The 18,919-nt window shown below is 58.5% G+C and overlaps 1 protein-coding gene across 5 annotated transcripts in view; it reads left to right on the plus strand.

Moving 5' to 3' along the window:
* The first annotated feature begins 11,327 nt into the window (after positions 1-11,327).
* NFIC (nuclear factor I C) overlaps positions 11,328-18,919 on the plus strand; it is a 44,048-nt gene continuing 36,456 nt past the window's right edge. The window contains exon 1 of one of the 5 annotated variants that reach the window (XM_072919271.1): positions 11,328-11,846. In XM_072919271.1, coding sequence (XP_072775372.1) covers positions 11,844-11,846 — 3 coding nt within the window. In that variant the 5' untranslated portion in view covers positions 11,328-11,843. Of the gene's footprint in view, positions 11,847-13,526; positions 14,115-18,919 lie in introns of those variants that run through there. The other 4 variants (XM_030257114.4, XM_030257115.4, XM_030257111.4 and 1 more) reach the window with 4 other exon arrangements.

The following is an 18,919-nucleotide window of genomic DNA, read 5'->3' on the forward strand; positions in this document are numbered from 1 at the left end:
TGATGAGCCACCCACAGCATGTCACCGTGCTGGTGTCCCCAGGGGAATGGCTCCTGGCTGCTGGGGATCCCAGGATGGGGGACCAGGAACGAGCAGGAGGTCATGAAGGTGACAAGGAGGTGGTTAGGGGACAAAGCGAGAAGTTTTGGACTGGGGCCAAGGACACTCTCAGCACTCCAGTGTCTCACCCTGCCATCCCTCCTTTGCCACAGCTCCCAGAGCAGCTCAGCACCCTAATTTTTCCCTGAATAGATGATGTGGGTGCTCCACAGTGTCTCCACAGTGGGATGAAGCGAGCCCCAAGCATCTCCACGGCTCCAGCTCCAGGTGCTGGCTCCGTGCCCAAAGCAGTGCCAAACCCATCCCTGGCCCCGCCACAGCCTCAGCCTCTGAGGAAAGGGGATGCTGCAGGCTCCTGGCTGCTCCCAAAACAGTCCCAGAGGAAAAACACGTGCAGGAGCACACGTGTGAGGAAGAGGAGGATTTGGGGGGGTGGATAGCACCCCGTTTGCCCTGGCCCCGGGCACTGGGGCGTCCGTCAGCACATGGAGCCTGGGAATGTCGGTGCCTGAGTTGACTTTGGCTGGGGCCTGCTCCCGCCTCGCCCAGCCCACGGCGGCATTTCCCAGCGCCAGCCCCCGAGGCCTGGAGGAGATCCCAGAGCCCCATTCCCCCCATGTCCCTGCCCCTGGCACCCCTGGGCACCGGGGGGGACAGGCACAGGCACAGGATGGGGGTACCAGCCCACAGCTCCTCAGGCTCGCCCATCACCCCCTCCCCAGGGGCTCGGCTCCCCTTTCCCCAGCACCGGGGGCAGGTGGCGGCCGGGGCCGGATCCCTGCCCACCTTGGCCACATCCCCAGCTTTTCAGCTTAGTGCTCAAATCAGCTTGTGAGGTGCCGGCTGCTTAGCACCCAAATCCCCAGCCAGGGCTAAAAATAACCCCCAGGCCCGCGGGTGGCAGCTGGCACCGCTCAGCACTGCCTTGGCACCGCCATGGAGGGGCCTGGAAATGCCCCTGCTGGATGGGGCAGGGACAGGGACCGGCAGGCAGGAGCTGGCCCCTCCCTCACCTGGGTGCCTTTGTCCACCACGGGCTCAAAGCTGCTGTCTCCAGGGGAGAAAGAGGTGTCGGAGGGGAAGGTGACCCAGTATGCCACCAGTTCCTCCCACTGGCACAACTGGGAGTGGTGTTGGGTATAGTGGCCTTGCAAGTGAGGCTTTTCCCCGCTGGCAGAGTCTCTGCAGTAATCCAGCAAGGAGTTTGGGGGGACACCTTGGTGTCCTCATGCGCCATCTGTGACATGGGCACTGTCCTCACACCCCCAGGCACAGCCTGTGATGGGTTTGTGCAGCTCAGCCCGCAGCCAGGGGAGGAACGTGGCAGTGCTGCTGCTGGGACCCCTGGGCTGGAGGGAGCAGGAGGTTGTGGCTGCCTGGTCCCTCTGCCACAGTGGCCAGCACCGCTGGGGGAGGAAAGCAGAGCTCAGGGGCCTCAAGCCACGTCCCTGCAGCGAGAATTGTCACCTCCCTTGTGCTGGGCACTGCCTGCACGCCTGGGGGACAGCCAGGGGACCAAAACCCCCCGAACTCCCTCCACAGCTCCAGCCCGGGCCGTGCCGTGCCTGTCTGCAGCACGCTCGGAACATCGCCGGAGTCGTCACCGGTTTAAAAATAGCGTCTCAGCAGAGTGCAACCGCGTTCCCTAAAAGCCATGTGGTTCAAGTTAGAGGATTAATTGGAAATGCTTATTTTGATTTGCAAAGTGATTGGATTTTTCCAGGGCATTTTGAAAGGAAAAAAGTCTGAATTTAATTATCACTATTCCAAAAAGCACCATGGGACTGAGTGTTTGAGGTCGTCTCATGTTTGCTTCACACCCCGCTCCAAAATGCAGGCGGGCTGTGGGGACGTGGTGGGACGTGGTGGGGGTGTCCTGCTGTGTCCCATTCCTGCTGTCAGGCCAGTCCTGGCTCCTGGCCATTCCCAGCTCCCGGCCACTCCGGCACGAGGGACTCAGAGTGACCAGCGGCCATCGGCCGGCCCGGCGTGCGGCACACGGCAGGACCAGAGCTCAGGGGGAACTGTGTCAGCACAGGCCAGGCCTGCTTTGGGGAGGGTTTTCTTTCACCAAGCTGCTTTGTTTTTACCAAAATGGATTTTTAACAGTAATTGCCTTTTTCTTCTTTCCCAGGGAAAACATCATTTTCAATTACATTTCTCTGGGTTTCCATTGAAAAATGAAAAGCAAATGCGCTTTCTTTTTGGCAAAATGTGGAAAAATGTCTAGGAATATTTTTGTCCAAATGAAAACAGTTTCAGTTCTTTTTCGAGATCTCTTTTTTCCTGAAAAGAAACCACAGTTGCCTTCCCAGTTATTCTAGTCGGACTGGTTTCGAGACAGACTTCCCAGTTCCAAGGCTGGAGCTGCTTTATGGTGCTGCGGGGCTGCTGTGGGGTGCCAGTGCTGCCGTGGCCCCTCCACGGCTGGTGGAAGGATGGGGCAGGAGCAGGGTTACACCTGCACCAGAACTTTGGCAGGTCTGGGCTGCACCAGGCTGAAGAGACCCATGCTCTGTGCAGGAGGTTGGGGCTGCAGGGGTTTGGGAATGTGACCTGAAACCCACATTTCTGAGAGGCTTTGCAGCCCAGGGATTGCACTGCACTCCCCACAGCCCTGCTCCCATCTCAGTGTCACACACAGGTGCAGCATGGGGGATTCAGGGGGTGTGTGGGGTGTCAGGGGTATCCAGAGCCCACAGCAGGGGTGGGATTCAAGACTCAGTTTGGCACATGCTGGACGCAGCAGAGCACCCAGAAGGGCCTGCTTGCACCCAAAACCCCCCTGGATTCAGAAACAGTGCCTCCATTCCTCCAAAATACCCTTTTTTTGGAGGCTCTTTCTGCCTTGAAGCTCGCCCTGGCAGGTCTGGCCTCAGAGCTGGCTGGGATGCAGGGCACACACGGATGCCCCACGATGGAGGCTCCGGCTGCAGGAGCTGTTGGCTCCACACATCCCACAGTCCTGCCAGGCCAGAGGAAGGGGAATACAGAAATCAATGTTCAACATTATCACTGGGCTGAGATTTGGCTCGGCTTCCTGGCCCGTGGCACTGCCTTCCCCTCCTCCCCGCTCTGGGAGCGCTGCCAGGATGGCCGGGCAGGTGGGGAGTGCCAGCGCGGGCATTTCTGTGAGAGCCCGTGGGTCCTGCTGGCTCTGTGCTGCCCACCTGGGCTGGGCACCTTCCCCTCCACCCCCTGCTCAGCCAGGGATGCCCCCTGCACAGAGCTCACCCATGTCCTAAGTGCCACCGGAATAGGAGCGGGGTGTGAGACCCCCAACAGCCTTCACCCCAAAAGGCCCCAAAATGTTGATTTTAAAAGATTCAAAATCCAGCAGGAAAATCCTCCCCCACGGATCTGATTTGCCCCTAAGTAGGGAGCTGTGCCTCAGTTTCCCCTCTTGGAACACAGAGGGATGAGGAGCTTCTTCTGCAGCTCCTTGGGAATGGGACAGCAGGGAGAGATCTTCCTTGGGCCCCCCATCTTCACCCCAAAACAGCTGAAGGGCTGGGCCGAGCCCCAAGGCAGCGTTTGGGTGCAGCAGCTGGGAGGCTTCAGCCCCAATCCTAGAGGAGAAGGAACAGCCCCAACGCTGGCAGCCAGCAGAGGATGTTTGCTCCCACTATCACGTGCCTCCACCACATATTTAGACACCGGAGCAAGCCAGCCCTGGTGACAAACATGGTGCCACTTGGGTAAACACAGCCCCTCGGAGGCGATGCACCCGGGGCCACCCTAGGGAGGAACCCAAGAAGCCAGGAAAAAAGATAAAATTAAGAAAAAAAAGAAAAAAAACCCAAAAAAAACCCCCAAAAAAAAAAAAAAAAAAAAAAAAAAAAAAACCCAAAAAACGAAGGCAAAATACCTGGAGGAATAAGAGGAGGGAAAAGTGAACAAAAAAAAAAAAGAGGGGGAAAGTTTAGGGGAAAAAAGGCAAAAAAAAAAAGGAAAATGAAAGGCCAAAAAAAGGAAAAATAAAGGCCAAAAAGAAAAAGAAATAAAAGGCAAAAAGAGCCAAGCAATTGTCTTTAAAAAAATATTTTCCTCCCGGCTCGCTGCAGAGCGGCTGGGCGAAACGCCGGGAGCTGAACGCCCTGTTTTCCTCGCTTCCTATTTAAAAAAAAAAAAAAAAAAGCAAGCAGCAAAGCACCACCCAGCAGCCCGGAGCGGGATACAAAGTCCACTTGTGGCCCTGCGCTGCACCCTGGGCCCGGGCGGCAGCTGGGCGCTGGCGCAGGGCGCCTGGCACACAATGGGGGCTGTTGTTGCCGGAGCGGGAGCTGGCGGCGGTTCAGGGCCGGGCAGAGCATGTGCCGGCGGCCAAGAGCTGGCATGGCTGGTGTTAACTCTCCAGGCCCTGCTCTGAGTGTCCTGGCTGTGAAACGGGCAGGGAACAAAGCCAACCCCACTGAATTCCCTCGCCCTGGCACGGGGAGGGGTGGGCAAGGTGAGGTGTTCGTCCCCACGCAGCCCAGCCCTAAGATCACTTGGGGTTTGTGAGGCAAGGCTGAACCAGGACAAGGAAACTGCCCCTGTACCCTATTTCCAGGGCTATCCAAGGCCCCCCACCCCCAGAGGGTGCCTGGCCCTGGCACTGACCCTGCGGGGTCTCACAGTGCTCACCACCCACCTGGGGGCAATGCCCGGCCTTGGGGCACTGCCAGCAGCACCCACGTCCCCGAGTGCCACCACATCCCCCAGGGAGCCCCTGGCACCTTGCAGCGTCCCTCAGTGCTGCTCCGTGTGCCCAGGCTGGTGCATGCCAGGACACCATGGTGAAGGTTGTCACAACAGCTTTGGGGGTCCCCTGCCACCAGCCCGGGGTGCTGCAGCGGGGTGACCCTGCAAACCCCCTGTTCAGACAGAACATCCCATCCCCTGGTGCTGCTCGATGCCCTGTGCTAAACACCTGGGCCGTGTGCCCCCCAAGCCTGAGGTCCTCGAGCTGCAGGTGGGGACTGCTGTCCCCCCACCAGTGCCTCACGCAGCCCCCCCAATCACTCTGCTCTGCTGAGCTGCCTGGTCCCGCTAATAAAAAAAATAATAAGGACATGGAAAATTCTATAATATCCCTTTCCAGCTTCTTGGATTTGGCTTTTGTTAATTCGAAGCAGACCCCGGGGGGGGCAGAAGGGGGGAATCAAATCAAACCAGAATCACGGCATGGAAAGCCAGTTTTCACAAAAAAAGACTCAAGCCAGCAACCCCAACATTTGAATGCAGCAGGAAAGGGAAAAAAGTTTAATATGTGCTTAAAAACAAACGAGCAGTGGTATCATTTTTAATTAGGAGCCTATTTTCAAAGCCCTTATTACTTACAGTACGCTCAGCATCCGAGTAATTTTCCTCTCTCGTAAAATCGTGTCAGGGAAGGGGGAAAGGGAGGGAAAATGAGGGAAAGCGAGGAGGGAAGGTGAGGAGGGAAGGAGAGGAGGGAAGGCGAGGAGGGAAGGAGAGGAGGGAAGGCGAGGAGGGAAGGCGAGGAGGGAAGGCGAGGAGGGAAAGCGAGGAGGGAAGGCGAGGAGGGAAGGAAGGAGAGGAGGGAAGGCGAGGAGGGAAGGCGAGGAGGGAAGGAAGGCGAGGAGGGAAGGCGAGGAGGCAAGGCGAGCCCGAGCCCTTTGTGCGGCCGAGAGCTCAGTGAGGCGAACGTCCATGCCAATTTGTCTGCAGTAATTGGTTTAGCTGCAGACAGAGGCTGGCAACAGAGTCTGAGGGTTGCCAAACTTTTCCTGAGAAAGAGACCCTTCACCTAATATCACTTTCGGGTATTCCCCCCGTTTGTGTCGCTCCGGGACACGTCACTGTGTGCCGGCACAACTGGAAGCTCCTTCTGGAAAACTAATATAATAATTCTTTGCCATTCCCCTCAAACTTTCTTCTTGCAAATTCCAGCCCAGTTTTCTCCTCTGGCAAACGAAATCCTCCGAGAAACCATTTCCTACCACAGCAAAGGCCTCATCTAAGGGCCGCTGGAGGCTCCGAGGCCGGCTCTGGGCTCCAGAACCCCACACCTGGCCCCGCTGTGGGACTGGTGCAAAGGGCCTTGCTGGTTTTCCATCGCTGCTGCCGGGTGTTTGCCCTGGCATCGCCGTGGGCACCGGGCCGGGCACACACCGTGGGAAGGGGCTGGGCGGGGGCCGAGCCGGAGGTGCTGGATCCAGACGGGAGCAGGTACCTCGTTACCTCCCCGCGCTTCTGTTTGCTTTGGCAACTGATTAAAATTCCCCCAGGATTCCTTCCCACCTCTTTGTTGGGGCTCCAAAACACCACCGGCAGCTGCTTTTGTCCTCGCCAGGCCCAGCTGCTGGGCACTGAATCGCCCAGGGGACAGGGTGCCAGCCGGGTCCCCAAAACACCCGCCGTGCTCGCCGCACCCACTGCCCGCCGCTTTCACTTTCAGCTCCCCAAGCTTCCCTCCTCCAGCAAAGCTGTATTTGGGGGGATTTTTGTCCTCCCCTCGCCCCTGGGTGCTGCTCCCCTTGGCACACAAATGTTTTGGGGAGCCCCCCCAGCACTGCTGGGCTCGGTGTGGTGCTGCAGACACACGTCCCTGTGCTGAGGATGTCACCGGGGTGGTGGCACTGGGGTGCTCCTGCTCCCAAAACTGAGCTGCAGGGGCCGAGGGGCTGCCACGGCAGCGTGGCTGTGACATGGGGACAATGGCAGGACCCCCCTCTGCCAGCTGTGTCTGCAGGGAGGAGACAAAAACCAAACTGGGATTCACTCACTCCAAACAAAGAGTCAGGGCCATATTCCTCCCCATTCCTCCCACTCCAGAAATTCCCCCAAATTCCCCAACACCAACACGACAAACCAGCCCTGGGAGAGTGGCCAGATTTGATTTATGTCTTTTTGTGGACAAAAAAAAAAAAAAAAAGTAAAAAAGAAAAAAAAAAAAGTGAGGAAACGTTTCCTGGTTGCATTTTGCATTTGGGGTTTGGTTGCTGTTGGGAATTTTTTTTTTTTAACAAGTGAAATTTTGGTGTTTACAAGAATTCCTGGTGCCTCCATCCACACGTGGCTGCAAAATTCGTAGTCCAAGCCCCAGCACAGGGAGGGCAGCAGCACCATGGGCCCATGGTGGTGTTTGAAGCTATTTGGCAACCCCCCCAAAGCCCCTTTTTGATGTAAAACTGAGTTTTAGGGTCATTTTGGGGAAGCTTTGCTCCGTGAGCTCACAGCTCCCTGTGCCACACTGTGTGAGAGCAGGCAAAGGGCTACACAAACTCTTTGAGGGCTGGTTCTGACAAATCCAGGGGGAAAAGGTGATGTTTGAGCCAATGGAAAAAAATGCAAAGTGGGGGGGAAAATTAGGGATTCATATTATTTTTTTTTTACATCTATCTTGCAGCCAAAAAAACAATAAAAAGCCACAGTAAAAATCCTAAAACCCCTTGAAATTCCTGCAGAATAATTCCCTGAAATCTGCTAGCAATTTTTAAACTGAAATCCCCTCCTTGTCAGCAACAATTTCACTAGTTAAAAACCTGCTTTAGAAAGAAAGAGAAAAGGGGGAAAAAAAAAAAATCTCTTTTCATTGCACGTTTTGGCTTTGAATCGAGCCAGGCCAGACCTCTGCCTGTTTGGGACTCAGGCCAAGAGCCATATGCAGGAATAAAGTAAATAAATTCTGGTCAAAACCAGAATATTCTCCTTAAAAGTTATTTTAAAAGCAAAGAAAGGCAGCAACAAAACTATCCCAACATAGATTATTTCCCTTTCTCTCCCTCTTTCCAGAGAGGGACGTGGCTCGGCTGTGCTGTTGCGCCCAGCCGAATGGGACCTTGGAAAAAAACCTGTAAAAATGCTAAAAATGAGCCCCAAAAAAGGGTTAATGAAGCTGGGGATGTTTTTTTGTGGCAATGGGGGTGCATCCAGCCCTGTGCTGCTCCATGGGTATCTGCATCCCCTTGGCTGAGCCCAAAAGTTGGCATCGAGGTGTCTTAGCAGCACAAATCAACCATGAAATGCCCTTTAGAAATAAAATCCAGCTTTGAGGGGGGGCCCCACAAATTTCCACTTGTTCCAAGCACTGGTTTTATAGACGGGGGGTCGTGAGCTCAGAAACAGGCTGGGATAAAAACCCATGGAATGAACAAAGGGCCTGATCCAGCCACTCCCTGAAATCGAAGTAACTCAGCTTCCACCTCCAGCCTTTAATCCTTTCGAAAAACCACTTGGAGGAACAGAATTGCACCCCAAATCCACCCCACTCTTTTTGTTTTATTTGAGGCAGCAGGGATGGCCGGCACAGGAAAATTAAATTTGGTTTGGATTCCACCCCCATCCTCAAAACACTGTTTACAGGCAGCCTGGAAACACAAAAAAAAAAAAAAATAGGATTTTGTATTTTTACTGTTTTTCTGCCTAGGGGTTCCACCAGGAATTGGGGTTCAGGCTGAGGGGTGCAGGGAGCAGGGGGAGTGGGGATGGTGGCCACAGGGTTTGGTGGCAGCTCCTGGGCCCCATGGGCAGCACAGCCCATGGCACCCCAAATCCTGCAGCACCCCCGGGGTGAGTGACCCCTGGATCAGGGGTCAGGATTTGGGGTGCTCTTTGCTCAGCCTTCAGCCCTGCCAGTGCCAGGACAGGTGCCACTCAATGCACTGAAATTATTTCCACTCTCTGCCAGGTCTGCTACGGTTCCTGCAGGATGAGTTCCCCCTGACAGAGGAGAAATGGGATAATTTTGGGGGGACACACTGCAGGATGAATTTGGGGCAACACAAGTGTGCCCCCGGGCCACTGGAAGCCCACGGGGATGTCTCAAAACCAAATGCCAGCAGCCCTTCAGCCCCAGCTTTGAATCACCCAGGAAATATTTTAACAGCATTACAAAAATAAATAACCACGGCAGTTGTTTATTTATAATAAATAAATATAAACAATTATTTATTATAAATAATAACTTCTTTATCATGAAGAAATAAATAACCCCTTCCCATCACCCTGCAGCCCAGGGCCTCGCAGAAGGGAAAATAAAATCCCAGCCTTGCCTTTCTCTCCCATTTTCCCTCTTCGCCCGCCCTGGCACTGCCAGCCTGGCACAGCAATCTCCCACGGCCTGAACCCAAATATCCACGTCCCCCCCAAACCATGCCAGGCCAGGGGAGATGAGGAATCGCTGGGGAAATATAAATAAAAAGCTGGCAGGAGAGAGGGAGCTGCCAGCGGGCACCACGGCGGCCTTGGAAGCGGTTAAAAATTGGCAAATTCTTCCCAGGGTTTATTTTTGCGCCGTATCGCGCTCAGAGCCGGGCAGAAAATGCAAACTGTGCTCTGCGAGCGGAGTTACCGCCGAGTTTACATTCCTCGAGGCTTCTGGAGCTGGGACCAGGCGAGGGAACTGCTCATTTCAGCCTTTTTTTTTTTTTTTTTTTCAGCTTTAAAACAGGGAAGTGGCTTTTTTGGGGGGGAGCAGATGGTGATTAAAAAAAAAACCCAGAAAACAACGTGGAAAAAGTTCTAGAGGTTTTAAATTTAAATAATTTTTCTTTTTTTTTTTATAGACAGCTGGAATAAAATTAGATCTCATTTCCATAAGGCCGATGGCCGTACTTGTGTTTGACAAATAACTCCATAAATATATGCATATATATTATATATATATATAATATAATACAATACCCTGTGAATGTACAAATTAATGTCCAGTATTTTGGTATGCATGTGGTGGGTTTAACAGGCAAAGGGGATATGGGGGATGGATAAAATAAACCTCCTGTGTATCCAAAATCCCTGCTAAATTTGAGCTGAGCCCTTGTAAAAATTATCAGGCTCAGAGTACTCCCCTAAAAAAAATATATATATATATAAAAGAGGAGAAAATGTATGGAAAAAAAAGTAGTGAAATGACTGAGTAGTTTGCTTTAATTTTATTTTTAAAATATACAATAAATTATTTAGCATATTATTTATCACACTGAAACCATTTGAGCTCAAGGCAGACGGAGATTATGTTCCTGTTTGTTCAGGACTACAGAGCGTGCCGAAAAATCCAGGCACACGATGCACGCTTCGGCCCTCAGCAAACTGAAAAAAATATCTAATTTTTGTTGCCTTCCTATAGAAAAATATGGTTATTTGAAAGGATTAAGAGATTAAAGGATTACTCCATAACAAGGGTTAAAAATCCAGGTCCAGACACAAAAGGGGTCGATAGAAATGAGGGAATCGCTCTCCCCCCACAGCGGCACCAACCCAGTGCCCGGGTCGCTGCCAACTTTGGAGTGGGAGTGGGGAGGGGGCACAGCCCCAGGGCGGCCGGCCCAGTGCAGAGCGGCCCGGGGAAACCGGGGTGATCCTGGGGAAGGGGTGCGGGGAACAAGGCGGGAGCACGGGGGGACAGCGATGGTGGGGAGCCCGGGAGGATGCTCGAGGGGCTGGAGCAGGGCAGGACACTGCCAGGGGCGACAGGAGGGTGGCAGGGAGGTGTCCGCACCGGGGGTGGCGGGGTGTCCGCTCCGGGGTGCTGAGGTGCGTCTGTGGAACGGGGGGTGTCCGTGCGCGGGGTGGGATAAGGGTGAGGGCGAGTCCCCGCGGCGCGGAGCCGGGGCCGTGCCCGGGGGATGCCCGGGCCGGGAGCCGGCGGTCAGGCCGAGCGGGGCCGGGGGTGCCCGGGGGATGCCCGGGGTGGAGGCAGGCGACCAGGGCCGAGCGGGGCCGGGGGTGCCCGGGGTGGAGGCGGGCGGCCAGGCCGAGCGGGGCCGGGGGTGCCCGGGGTGGAGGCAGGGGACCAGGGCCGAGCGGGGCCGGGGGTGCCCGGGGGATGCCCGGGCCGGGGGCGGGCGGTGGGCCCGGCGCTGCCCGCGGCTCCTCCCCGCGCTGCGGTAGCTCCGCACCGGGGCCGCGCCCCCCGCCTCCCCCGCGCCGGGCAGGGCCGGAGGGGCGGCCCCGCAGCCAGCCGGCCCCGGGGGGGCCGCGCCGCAGCCCCCGCCACCTACCCGCACCATCCGGGGGCCGCCGTCGCGCTGCCGGCCGAGCGGGGCCGGAGCCTTCCTCCTCCTCCTCCTCCTCCTCCACCTCCTTCTCTCCCTCCTCCTCCTCCTCCCTCCCCGCCCCCGCACCGGGAGCGTCCCCGCCGCAACGCCGCCGGTGCCCCGGGCGAGGGGAGGAGGCAGAGGAGGAGGAGGAGGCGGGGGCGGCGGCGATGGGGCCGGGGCGCTGCGGGCTGCGAGGAGGAGCCGTGCCCGGCCGGAGTGGGGCTGCGCCGGGGGGGCGCGGGGGGGATGCCCGCCTTGCTCTGCCGTAGGCGCCGCCCGCCCGCCCCGCTCCCGGGATTTATTTTTTAATTTTTTTTAAATTTTTTTTTTTAATTTTTAGGAAAAAAATATTTTTCTTTTTGCTTACCTCCCAAAAATACCCATCGCAACCCCCCGCCATCCCCCAGCCCCGCCACCCCCGCAGCGCATAAGGCCGGCCGGGCGCGGGCTCCGCGCTCCCGTCACCGCCGCCCCGCGCCCCCCGCCCGCAGCCCGGCCCCCCGCCCGGAGCATGGCCCCCGGCAGCGCGACGGAGCCGGAGCGAGGGTGACCGCCCGCGGGGGACACTGGGCTGTGCCGCTGGCCTCGGAGGACTTTTGCTACAATTACCATCATTGTTATTATTATTATTATTATTGGGGTTTTAATTTTTTTAATTCTTTCGCGGGGCAGCGGTTTTTTCCTCCTCCTTCGGCGCGGTGGAAAACACACGTTTTAGACCAAAATCCCAAACCAGCCCATCCGTCCTCTTTGCTTTGCGCTTCGCAGCAACTTGGAGCCCGTTAATTGCACTTGGCGATGGTAGGTCCCATGACACTTTCGTTTTCTCTTCTACTTCCCCCCTCTCCCCTCCACCCCCCCGTGTGCGTGTGTTTGCGGGTGCCCCCACGAGCAAAAGTTGCTGCCGGGGAGGGGGCGGCGGGGCGAGTTTAATACGGTGTCGGGGCGGGGGGTGCGGGGCGGCGGGGGCGGGCGGGGGGAGCTGCCGCCGTCTCTCCTCCCCCTGCCCACCCGCCCCGCGGTACCGGGGGGCGGAGGCGGCGGCGGGAGCCGCCCGGCGGGGAGGTCGCGGCGCGGCGCGGGGGGAGCCTCCGCAGCCAGCGGAGGACTGGATGGAGCTGAAAATGGCCGCTAAAAAAGGGGCGGAGAGGCCGCCAGCCGCACCGACTTGAACTTGGAAGTGACGCCCGGGAGGGTCGCGCTCAAGTCCGCGCTGCGCGGGGCCGCCCTGCCCGTACTGGGGTGGGAGAAGGGAATCACCGTGCTCGATGTGGGAATAAAAACATTTCCCCCGGCCCCGCTGTGCGGGGTTTCGGCCGTTTTTCCTCCTGCCAGGCCACGGGGGCAGCGCGGCGGCGCGGCCCGAGCCGCCCCGGGAGGATGCGGGGACCGGGCCCGCCCGCCCAAGTTTGCGCGGAGCCGCCGCATCCCGCGGGGACGGGGATGTCCCTGCGGGGAGTGTGCGGGGTGAACCCCAACCGCGGGCGGGGATCGGCCGCGGGGGTCGGCAGAAGTTGAGAGTGGAAATTAGTTGTTCGGGAAGAGGCAATGCGGGGGCTCGTCTCCGCAGAGGGGAAAAAAAAAAAAAAAAGGTCAAAAAAAGCGGTTTTCTTATATTTTTTTTTGGGGGAAGAAGCAGCGCTGAAGCCGCGGCCCCGCACCGGGAGCGGCCGCGCTGCGGGTCAGATCCCTGAAGGGACCGGAGACCCCCGGTGCGGGAGGGGAGCGGGGCGCGGCCCCCCCGGCCGGGAGGTGCCCGGGGATCCCCTTTGTGTTCCGCCCGTGGCGCTCCCCGCGCGCTCTCTAATTAGCGTCATTAGCGGCCGCGATCGGCCGGGGCCGGAGGGTTGCGGAGCGAGAACTTGCGGTTTGGAGTTTGCCGGTGCGGGCTCCGCTGCTTTCACCTCCCGTTCTTTGGGCGGGGGGGTGCGGGACTCCCCGGGACGCGGGGGGAGCGCGGGGCTGCCAGTGGCGCTTTCTTCCCCCGTGGCACCGTGATGCTGCCGGTGGTTAAATAACGCGGGTGGAGTGGGGGGGGAAGTAAACGTCTCCGCGGGATGAGCGGGATGCGGCGGGGGCAGCGCGGGGCCGGCGGGGCGGACCCCCGCACCGGGCTGGGTGCGGGCAATAACACCACCACCACCACCACCCCGCTCCGGGGCCGCTGCTCAGAAGTTGCACATGAATCTGCAGGTTTTTTTTCTCTCCCATCGCCGGATTGGCTCCGTTTAGTTAAAAAAAAAAAAAAAAGAAAAAAATGAAACAAATAAAGCCCCCAAAAGAAGCAAAGCCGGGCGCTCCGCGCTGGCCGCGCCGGACCGAGGGGGGATTCGCCGTCCGCGGGGGCCCCGTCCCTCCCCCGCCCCCCCTGCCCCGCAGCGCCTCGGCCCTGCGAGCCAAAGGGGGTTCCTACATCTTTAAATGGGATGTAATATTTTGGGATGGGCTTTTTTCATAACGTCACTTCATTCCTCGCTTTTTTTTTTTTTTTGTCTTTTTTTTTTTTTTTTTTCATTTTCTCATTCTTTCTTTCCTCTCTCTCTCCGCTGCCTGGGTCTCGGATGGAGCCGCTTCCCTTCTAACTTCCCCGCCACCCGTGCCTGCAGGCTGGGTGCGGACCCCCGACCCCCCCCGGGGCGAGGATGACCCTTCTGCCTCTTTAAACCACCCCCCCAAAACCCCAAACAAACAACAACAACAAAAAAGCGCTTTATTTTCCAAGCGGGGGGGGGAGAAATTTTGCTTTTTATTTTTAATTTTTTTTAAGGGTTGGTTTGTTTTGGTTTGGTTTCTTTTTTTTTTTTTTTAGTTTTTTTGGCGGTGGGGTGGAAGTTGGAATCTTTTTATTTCCTCCTCGGCCCCCCCTCCCGCGGGGCCGCCCCCCCGTGCCCGGCTGCCCCCCCCCGGGCCCCGCAGAGCCGCTCCGGAGGAGAGAGAGAGAAAAAACGCCCGGACTGCTCCAGCCTCCGAAATGACTCAGTAACTTTTACGCCTCGAGTCTCAGCCCTGCAATTAGGCACTTTCCCAGCACGGCTCGGGATGTATTCGTCTCCTCTCTGCCTGACCCAGGTAACCGGGACCCCCCCGCGTCCCCCTCCCCTCAATTTGCTCCTTTCGCCGCAACAGACTTTAGCAGTTGAAATTCCAAAAAAAAAAAGAAAAAAAAAGAAAAAAAAAAAAAAGAAAAAAAAAGAAAACCCAAGAAAATGCAACACCTCCCTCCCTAAAAATAATCGTAACAGATAAAGGCGGGTTGGGGCCGTGCAGGGCTGCTCAGAGGAGCCGCGTTCCCCTCCTGTCCCCCTCCCTCGCCTTTCGCAGGGTTTTTTTATGGTGTTTCTGGTGCTTTTTGGGTTTTTTCAGCCTTCACTTTCACTTGGGGCGTGGGGGGGTTGGAGGATTGCGTTGTGGTTTGGGTTTTATTTTTTGTTCGCTGCGTGCAGAGGTGGGTGGTGCGGGGAAGCCGCCGGCTCTGGGGGTGAGGGGGACACCGTGGGGTGCGGGGGGTCCTGGGTGGGCTCGGGGAGCCTGGGGGGGGTCGGCGCTGCAGGCTCAGCTCGGCCGTGCTGCCTCTTGCGTAGCGTGAAACTTTTTCCTTCCCTGCCCCCAGCCTGGCTGCACATGGTGGGGTGCAGGGGTTTGGGGGGCATTTTGTTTAGAACCCCCCAGCTTGGGGACAATGTGCGCCCGGCCGTGCCACGCTGCGCTGGCGGGCAGGGGGGCCGTGCACGGCAGGATGTGGGGGCACCCCCTCAGCGTGCCAGGCGAGGGGCGATGCCAGCCCCCGCCAGGGTGTCGGGGTGCCGAGGGACAGCCCCACGCTGTGCTGGGGACACCGGTGTCACCGCAGGCCACGCCGCCGTGGCTGGGCCCACGGTGCGGGGCGTCCCGGGATGGCCGCAGGGGGAGATTCGGGAACCCCCCCTGCCCACAGCACGACCACTGCGGCTCTGCCTGTGCACTGTGCTTATCGATCGCTGATATTTATTTAATTATTGAGCAGGCAGCTTTCTCTGCCTCGGAACCTGCTCCCTGCTGGCGGCCGCTGCCCGCTCCGGGCCCGGCCTCGTGCTGCGCCCACAGGCCCCGCTGGGGCGGGGGGGCCGCTGCAGGACCCGGGCCCGGGGCTGTGGATCGGCCCCGGTTCTGCCCCACGGTCCGTGGGTCCCCACGCGGCTCCCTGAGCTCCGGGGGCAGCGTGGGGCCAGCCCCGGCTCCCCCCGGCCGCAGCGTGAGGCTGCTGAGGACACGGGCAGGGTGGGCAGCGCCAGGGCTGCTCAAATGACCCTGAGGTGCTGCTCCCTGTTGTGTGGTTGACTTGGCAAGGGTCACACCTCAATCTGGCTTATTTACTTCTCTTTCTTCCTTTTTCTTTTTTTTTTTTTTTTAACTCTTTTGCTTTCTTTTTCTCTTTCTGTTTTTTTTTTATTTGTACTTTTTCTTTTTTTCCCTTCTAATTTTCCTTTTTAATTTTTTCCTTGCTCTATTTATTTCTTGCTTGCTTTTTTCTCCTTTTTTTTTCCCCTTTTTTTCTTTCTTTTTTTCCATTTTTTTCTTTCTTTTTTTCCCTTTCCTTGCCATCCGGCCTTTCCCCCCCTGACTTCATCTCTCTCAGGGGTCCCACCACCTCCCAACCCTCCCAGTCTCCAGCTGGTGCTGGGTTGGCAGCGCTGTTGTTGCCAGCTCGCAGTGCTGGTGTGATGTGGGCAGCCGTGCGGTCGCTGGCCGGGCCGGGGCTGGCAGGAGCCCTTCTCCTCACAAACCCGGGCTGTTCCCACAGAAGGGAGCTGGTTTTATCTCTGCCCAACTGCCCAGGCACGGGGAAGGCTCTGGTGTCCTCCCCGTCATCCCAACACGGGCTCAGCTCCGGCCCAGCCCGGCTCGGGTGGGACAGTCACGGTGCCCAGCTCCAGCCCAGCCGTTCCCGGTGCCGGTGCCGTTCCCATCCCACCCGCGCGGGCTCGGGAGCTGCGGATGGTGATGTGGATACATTGGAACGTGCTCGGGAGCCGCCCTGCCTTGGCCTTTGCGCATCTCCCCGCCACCGGCACCGCCAGACCCGGAGCTGGCGCGGCCCTGGCACGGCACCCGCAGCCAGAGTGGGCCCAAGCTGGGGAGCCCAGTGGCCCCAAAACAGCCCTGGCACAGGGACACAGCCCGGGACACGCTCCTGGCTGCGGCCTCAGCTGTGTGTCCCGTCAGGCTGGAGGGTGGCTCTGTACCCTGCCCAGCACTGTGTCCCTGCTTGGGGACTTCCTCCCACTTCCACAGCTCACCTCTGTCCCCCCTCGGGGCCAGGCCGGGAAGTCAAGAGGGAGCTGCTGAGATTAGCAGGGAAGCAGCACCGGAACCGCCGCCACGCACGAGGCCTCACCCTGCCCACGGGGAAGCGGGGCGGGGGCCGGGGGGTGTCCGGCTGCCCAGGCTCCAAAATAACCCTGGAGCTCAGCACCTTCCAGGGACCTGCACGTGTGTCCCCTGGGAGCTGCTGCCCAGGAGCCAAAGGGATTTCCAAAGGGCAACAGTTATCCTTGGCTCCTGGATCCACAGTGGGGGGATATTTGGGGTACTTCTTGTGGGGGAATATTGCAAATTTTATGACTGGTGATGCTCCTACACCTCTGGCTCACCCCTGGTACCTGGCAGTGCCCCCAACACACCCCAGCCCCCCACCCTGGTTCCTGCAGGATGGGAATGAAGCGGGATTGGCTCCATCCTCCAAGGCCACTGCAATGTTAGAAACCGGGCATCCCACCAGGGTCTGCTCAGAGACCCTCTTCCCTCTGCCAGGCTCCATGCCCAGGGGTGCAGAGCTGATTTTGGGTGGCAAAGGCGATGCACCCACACTGCCCGACAAAGAGCCAGTGGCCAGGCACAGACCCCTGTGTGTGCCACAGTCAGCAGCTCAGGATCCGAGGGGCATCGGGGAGCACCTGGCTAAGCCGGCCTGGCACAAACCTTGGTGCCAGCAAACGGGCACAACTCGGGGCCTGGGGGTGGAGCTGGGCTGCCAGAAGCATTGCAGCCACGTGGCACGGGCACAGCCACATCTCCAGGCATCCGAGGGGATCCCACCTCTCCCAGCCGGGCTCCACACATCACTGAGCTGCCACCGCTGCTGCAGGCATGTGGCTGGAGCAGGGAGCTGCCTGCTGGGCACATCTCATGGGGCATCCTTTGGCAAGCCCCCTTCCCAAAAGCTTCTTTTCAACACCGGTGCTCGCCTCCTCCACCAGTAGCTCCGGAGAACTGGTTTCCAGCCGGGAGCTCAGATCGGCTGCCAAAGGATGGGAGCAGCAAGCCGGGCATGGCGGGGGAAGAGAGGGAAGGTTGCAACACACTTTCAATTCTCCCATCTGCTGAGTATTGTTTGGGAAAAACAATGAGGCTGTTCTTTAAACGCAACCTTCAGGAGATCCTCGCTTTCCCCGCGGCGTCCGCCGTGCCCGCCTGCCCTGGCGAGCCCTGCCCCGCTGCTCCTGCTTGATCCCATCTGAAATCCTCGCCCGGGAAAAACAGATCCTGTTTTCAGGGAGGTTTCTGATGCTGGATCGGAGGGCTGGAAGGGGCATGCAGGGAGGGACAGGGTAAAGCCAGCTGTGTGAGGGGCTGCTGGCCGCCGCTCATGCTGTGCCGCCCTCCCCCTCATCACCTTGAACTTGTCTGGGGCCTGGTGCAGTAAATCAGCCGCCCTTTTTCCAGGTACCTGCCGATTTCTCCCTTCCCTGGGCAGCTTTGCTCTGCCCACGGTTCCTCCCTGCCCGTGGTTCAGGCCCGTCATGCCCACAGCTCTCTCAGAGCGGGGCAGGGAGTGATCCCCCGTGTGCCCAGCGCCGCGGATCTGCACACGCCTTTGCAGATTCTGAACAAAGCCCCGCTGCCAGAGCCCAGAGCCCTGCCCGGAGCTCTTGGAGCAATTGGGATTAGCTCCCTTTTCTATTCCCCTGAGCCTGGCAGGGCTGGGGATGGATGTTAGGAGCTGGAGCCTGATCCTGTTTTGACCCCTTGCAGGGGGAGCTGTGTCATGGACGGTGTGGCTGAGGCAGTGCTGGCGTGGCAAGGCTCGCTGGACAGAGGAACCATGGCAAGGGCTGGCCCAGGCAGCCCTTATCAGGGCACAGCAAAGAGCGAGAAAGGCGGCTCCCCAAGGAGCCCTGGGCAGCCCTGGCATGGGGAGCTCAGGGGCCTGGGGGAGAACTGCCACGGTGGCATCGAGGGATCCGTCCCGACCCCGGCTGAAAAAGGCAAGGAGGGCCTGAATAGGGGTTTGGTACTCACAGGGAAAGGGAGGGTCAGCGTGTCCCACCTTTGGAGGTGGTGCAGGCAGGTCCCAGCCAGGCAGAGCTCTCTGTGAGTGGCCCCAGAGACAGGGACAGCTTGCCCTGTCTGCTCACCCACCTTCCCTGCCCGATGGTGCCTGTGCCAGCCATCCCTGTGCCTGGCCCTGGACGCATCCCTGCAGCCCAAGGGGTGCCTGTTTTCCCCTCATTGCTGCCCTTGTGCCTGCACCTGCTCTAGCCACAAGCCAAGCCCTTGATGACAGCATGGGGATGGTGACGATGGGGAGCATCCCCAGAGTCCCTGACTGGAGGGGAAGAAGGAGAGTTGTTGGGGAGGTAAAATCCCTCCCTGTGAAGCTGGCACACTGCCTGCCACCCCCGGCCGTGCTGTGGCTCCTCAGCGCAGGGATGGTGGTGCCAGCACAGAGCATCTCCGAGGGGGCTGGCTGCCCGTGGGAGGGGGCTGGGGGGGCTGCTGTCCCCATCAGTCCTTGCACCCAAGCTGGGAAGCGCAGGCAGGGCCCTCGGATGGCAGGGATGTGCTCCTTAGGGACCCATGGGGAGAGGATTTCTCCCACAGCAACTTGGGGTGTG

This window comes from Taeniopygia guttata, chromosome 28 (assembly GCF_048771995.1).
Source record: "Taeniopygia guttata chromosome 28, bTaeGut7.mat, whole genome shotgun sequence".
Lineage (NCBI taxonomy): Eukaryota > Metazoa > Chordata > Aves > Passeriformes > Estrildidae > Taeniopygia > Taeniopygia guttata.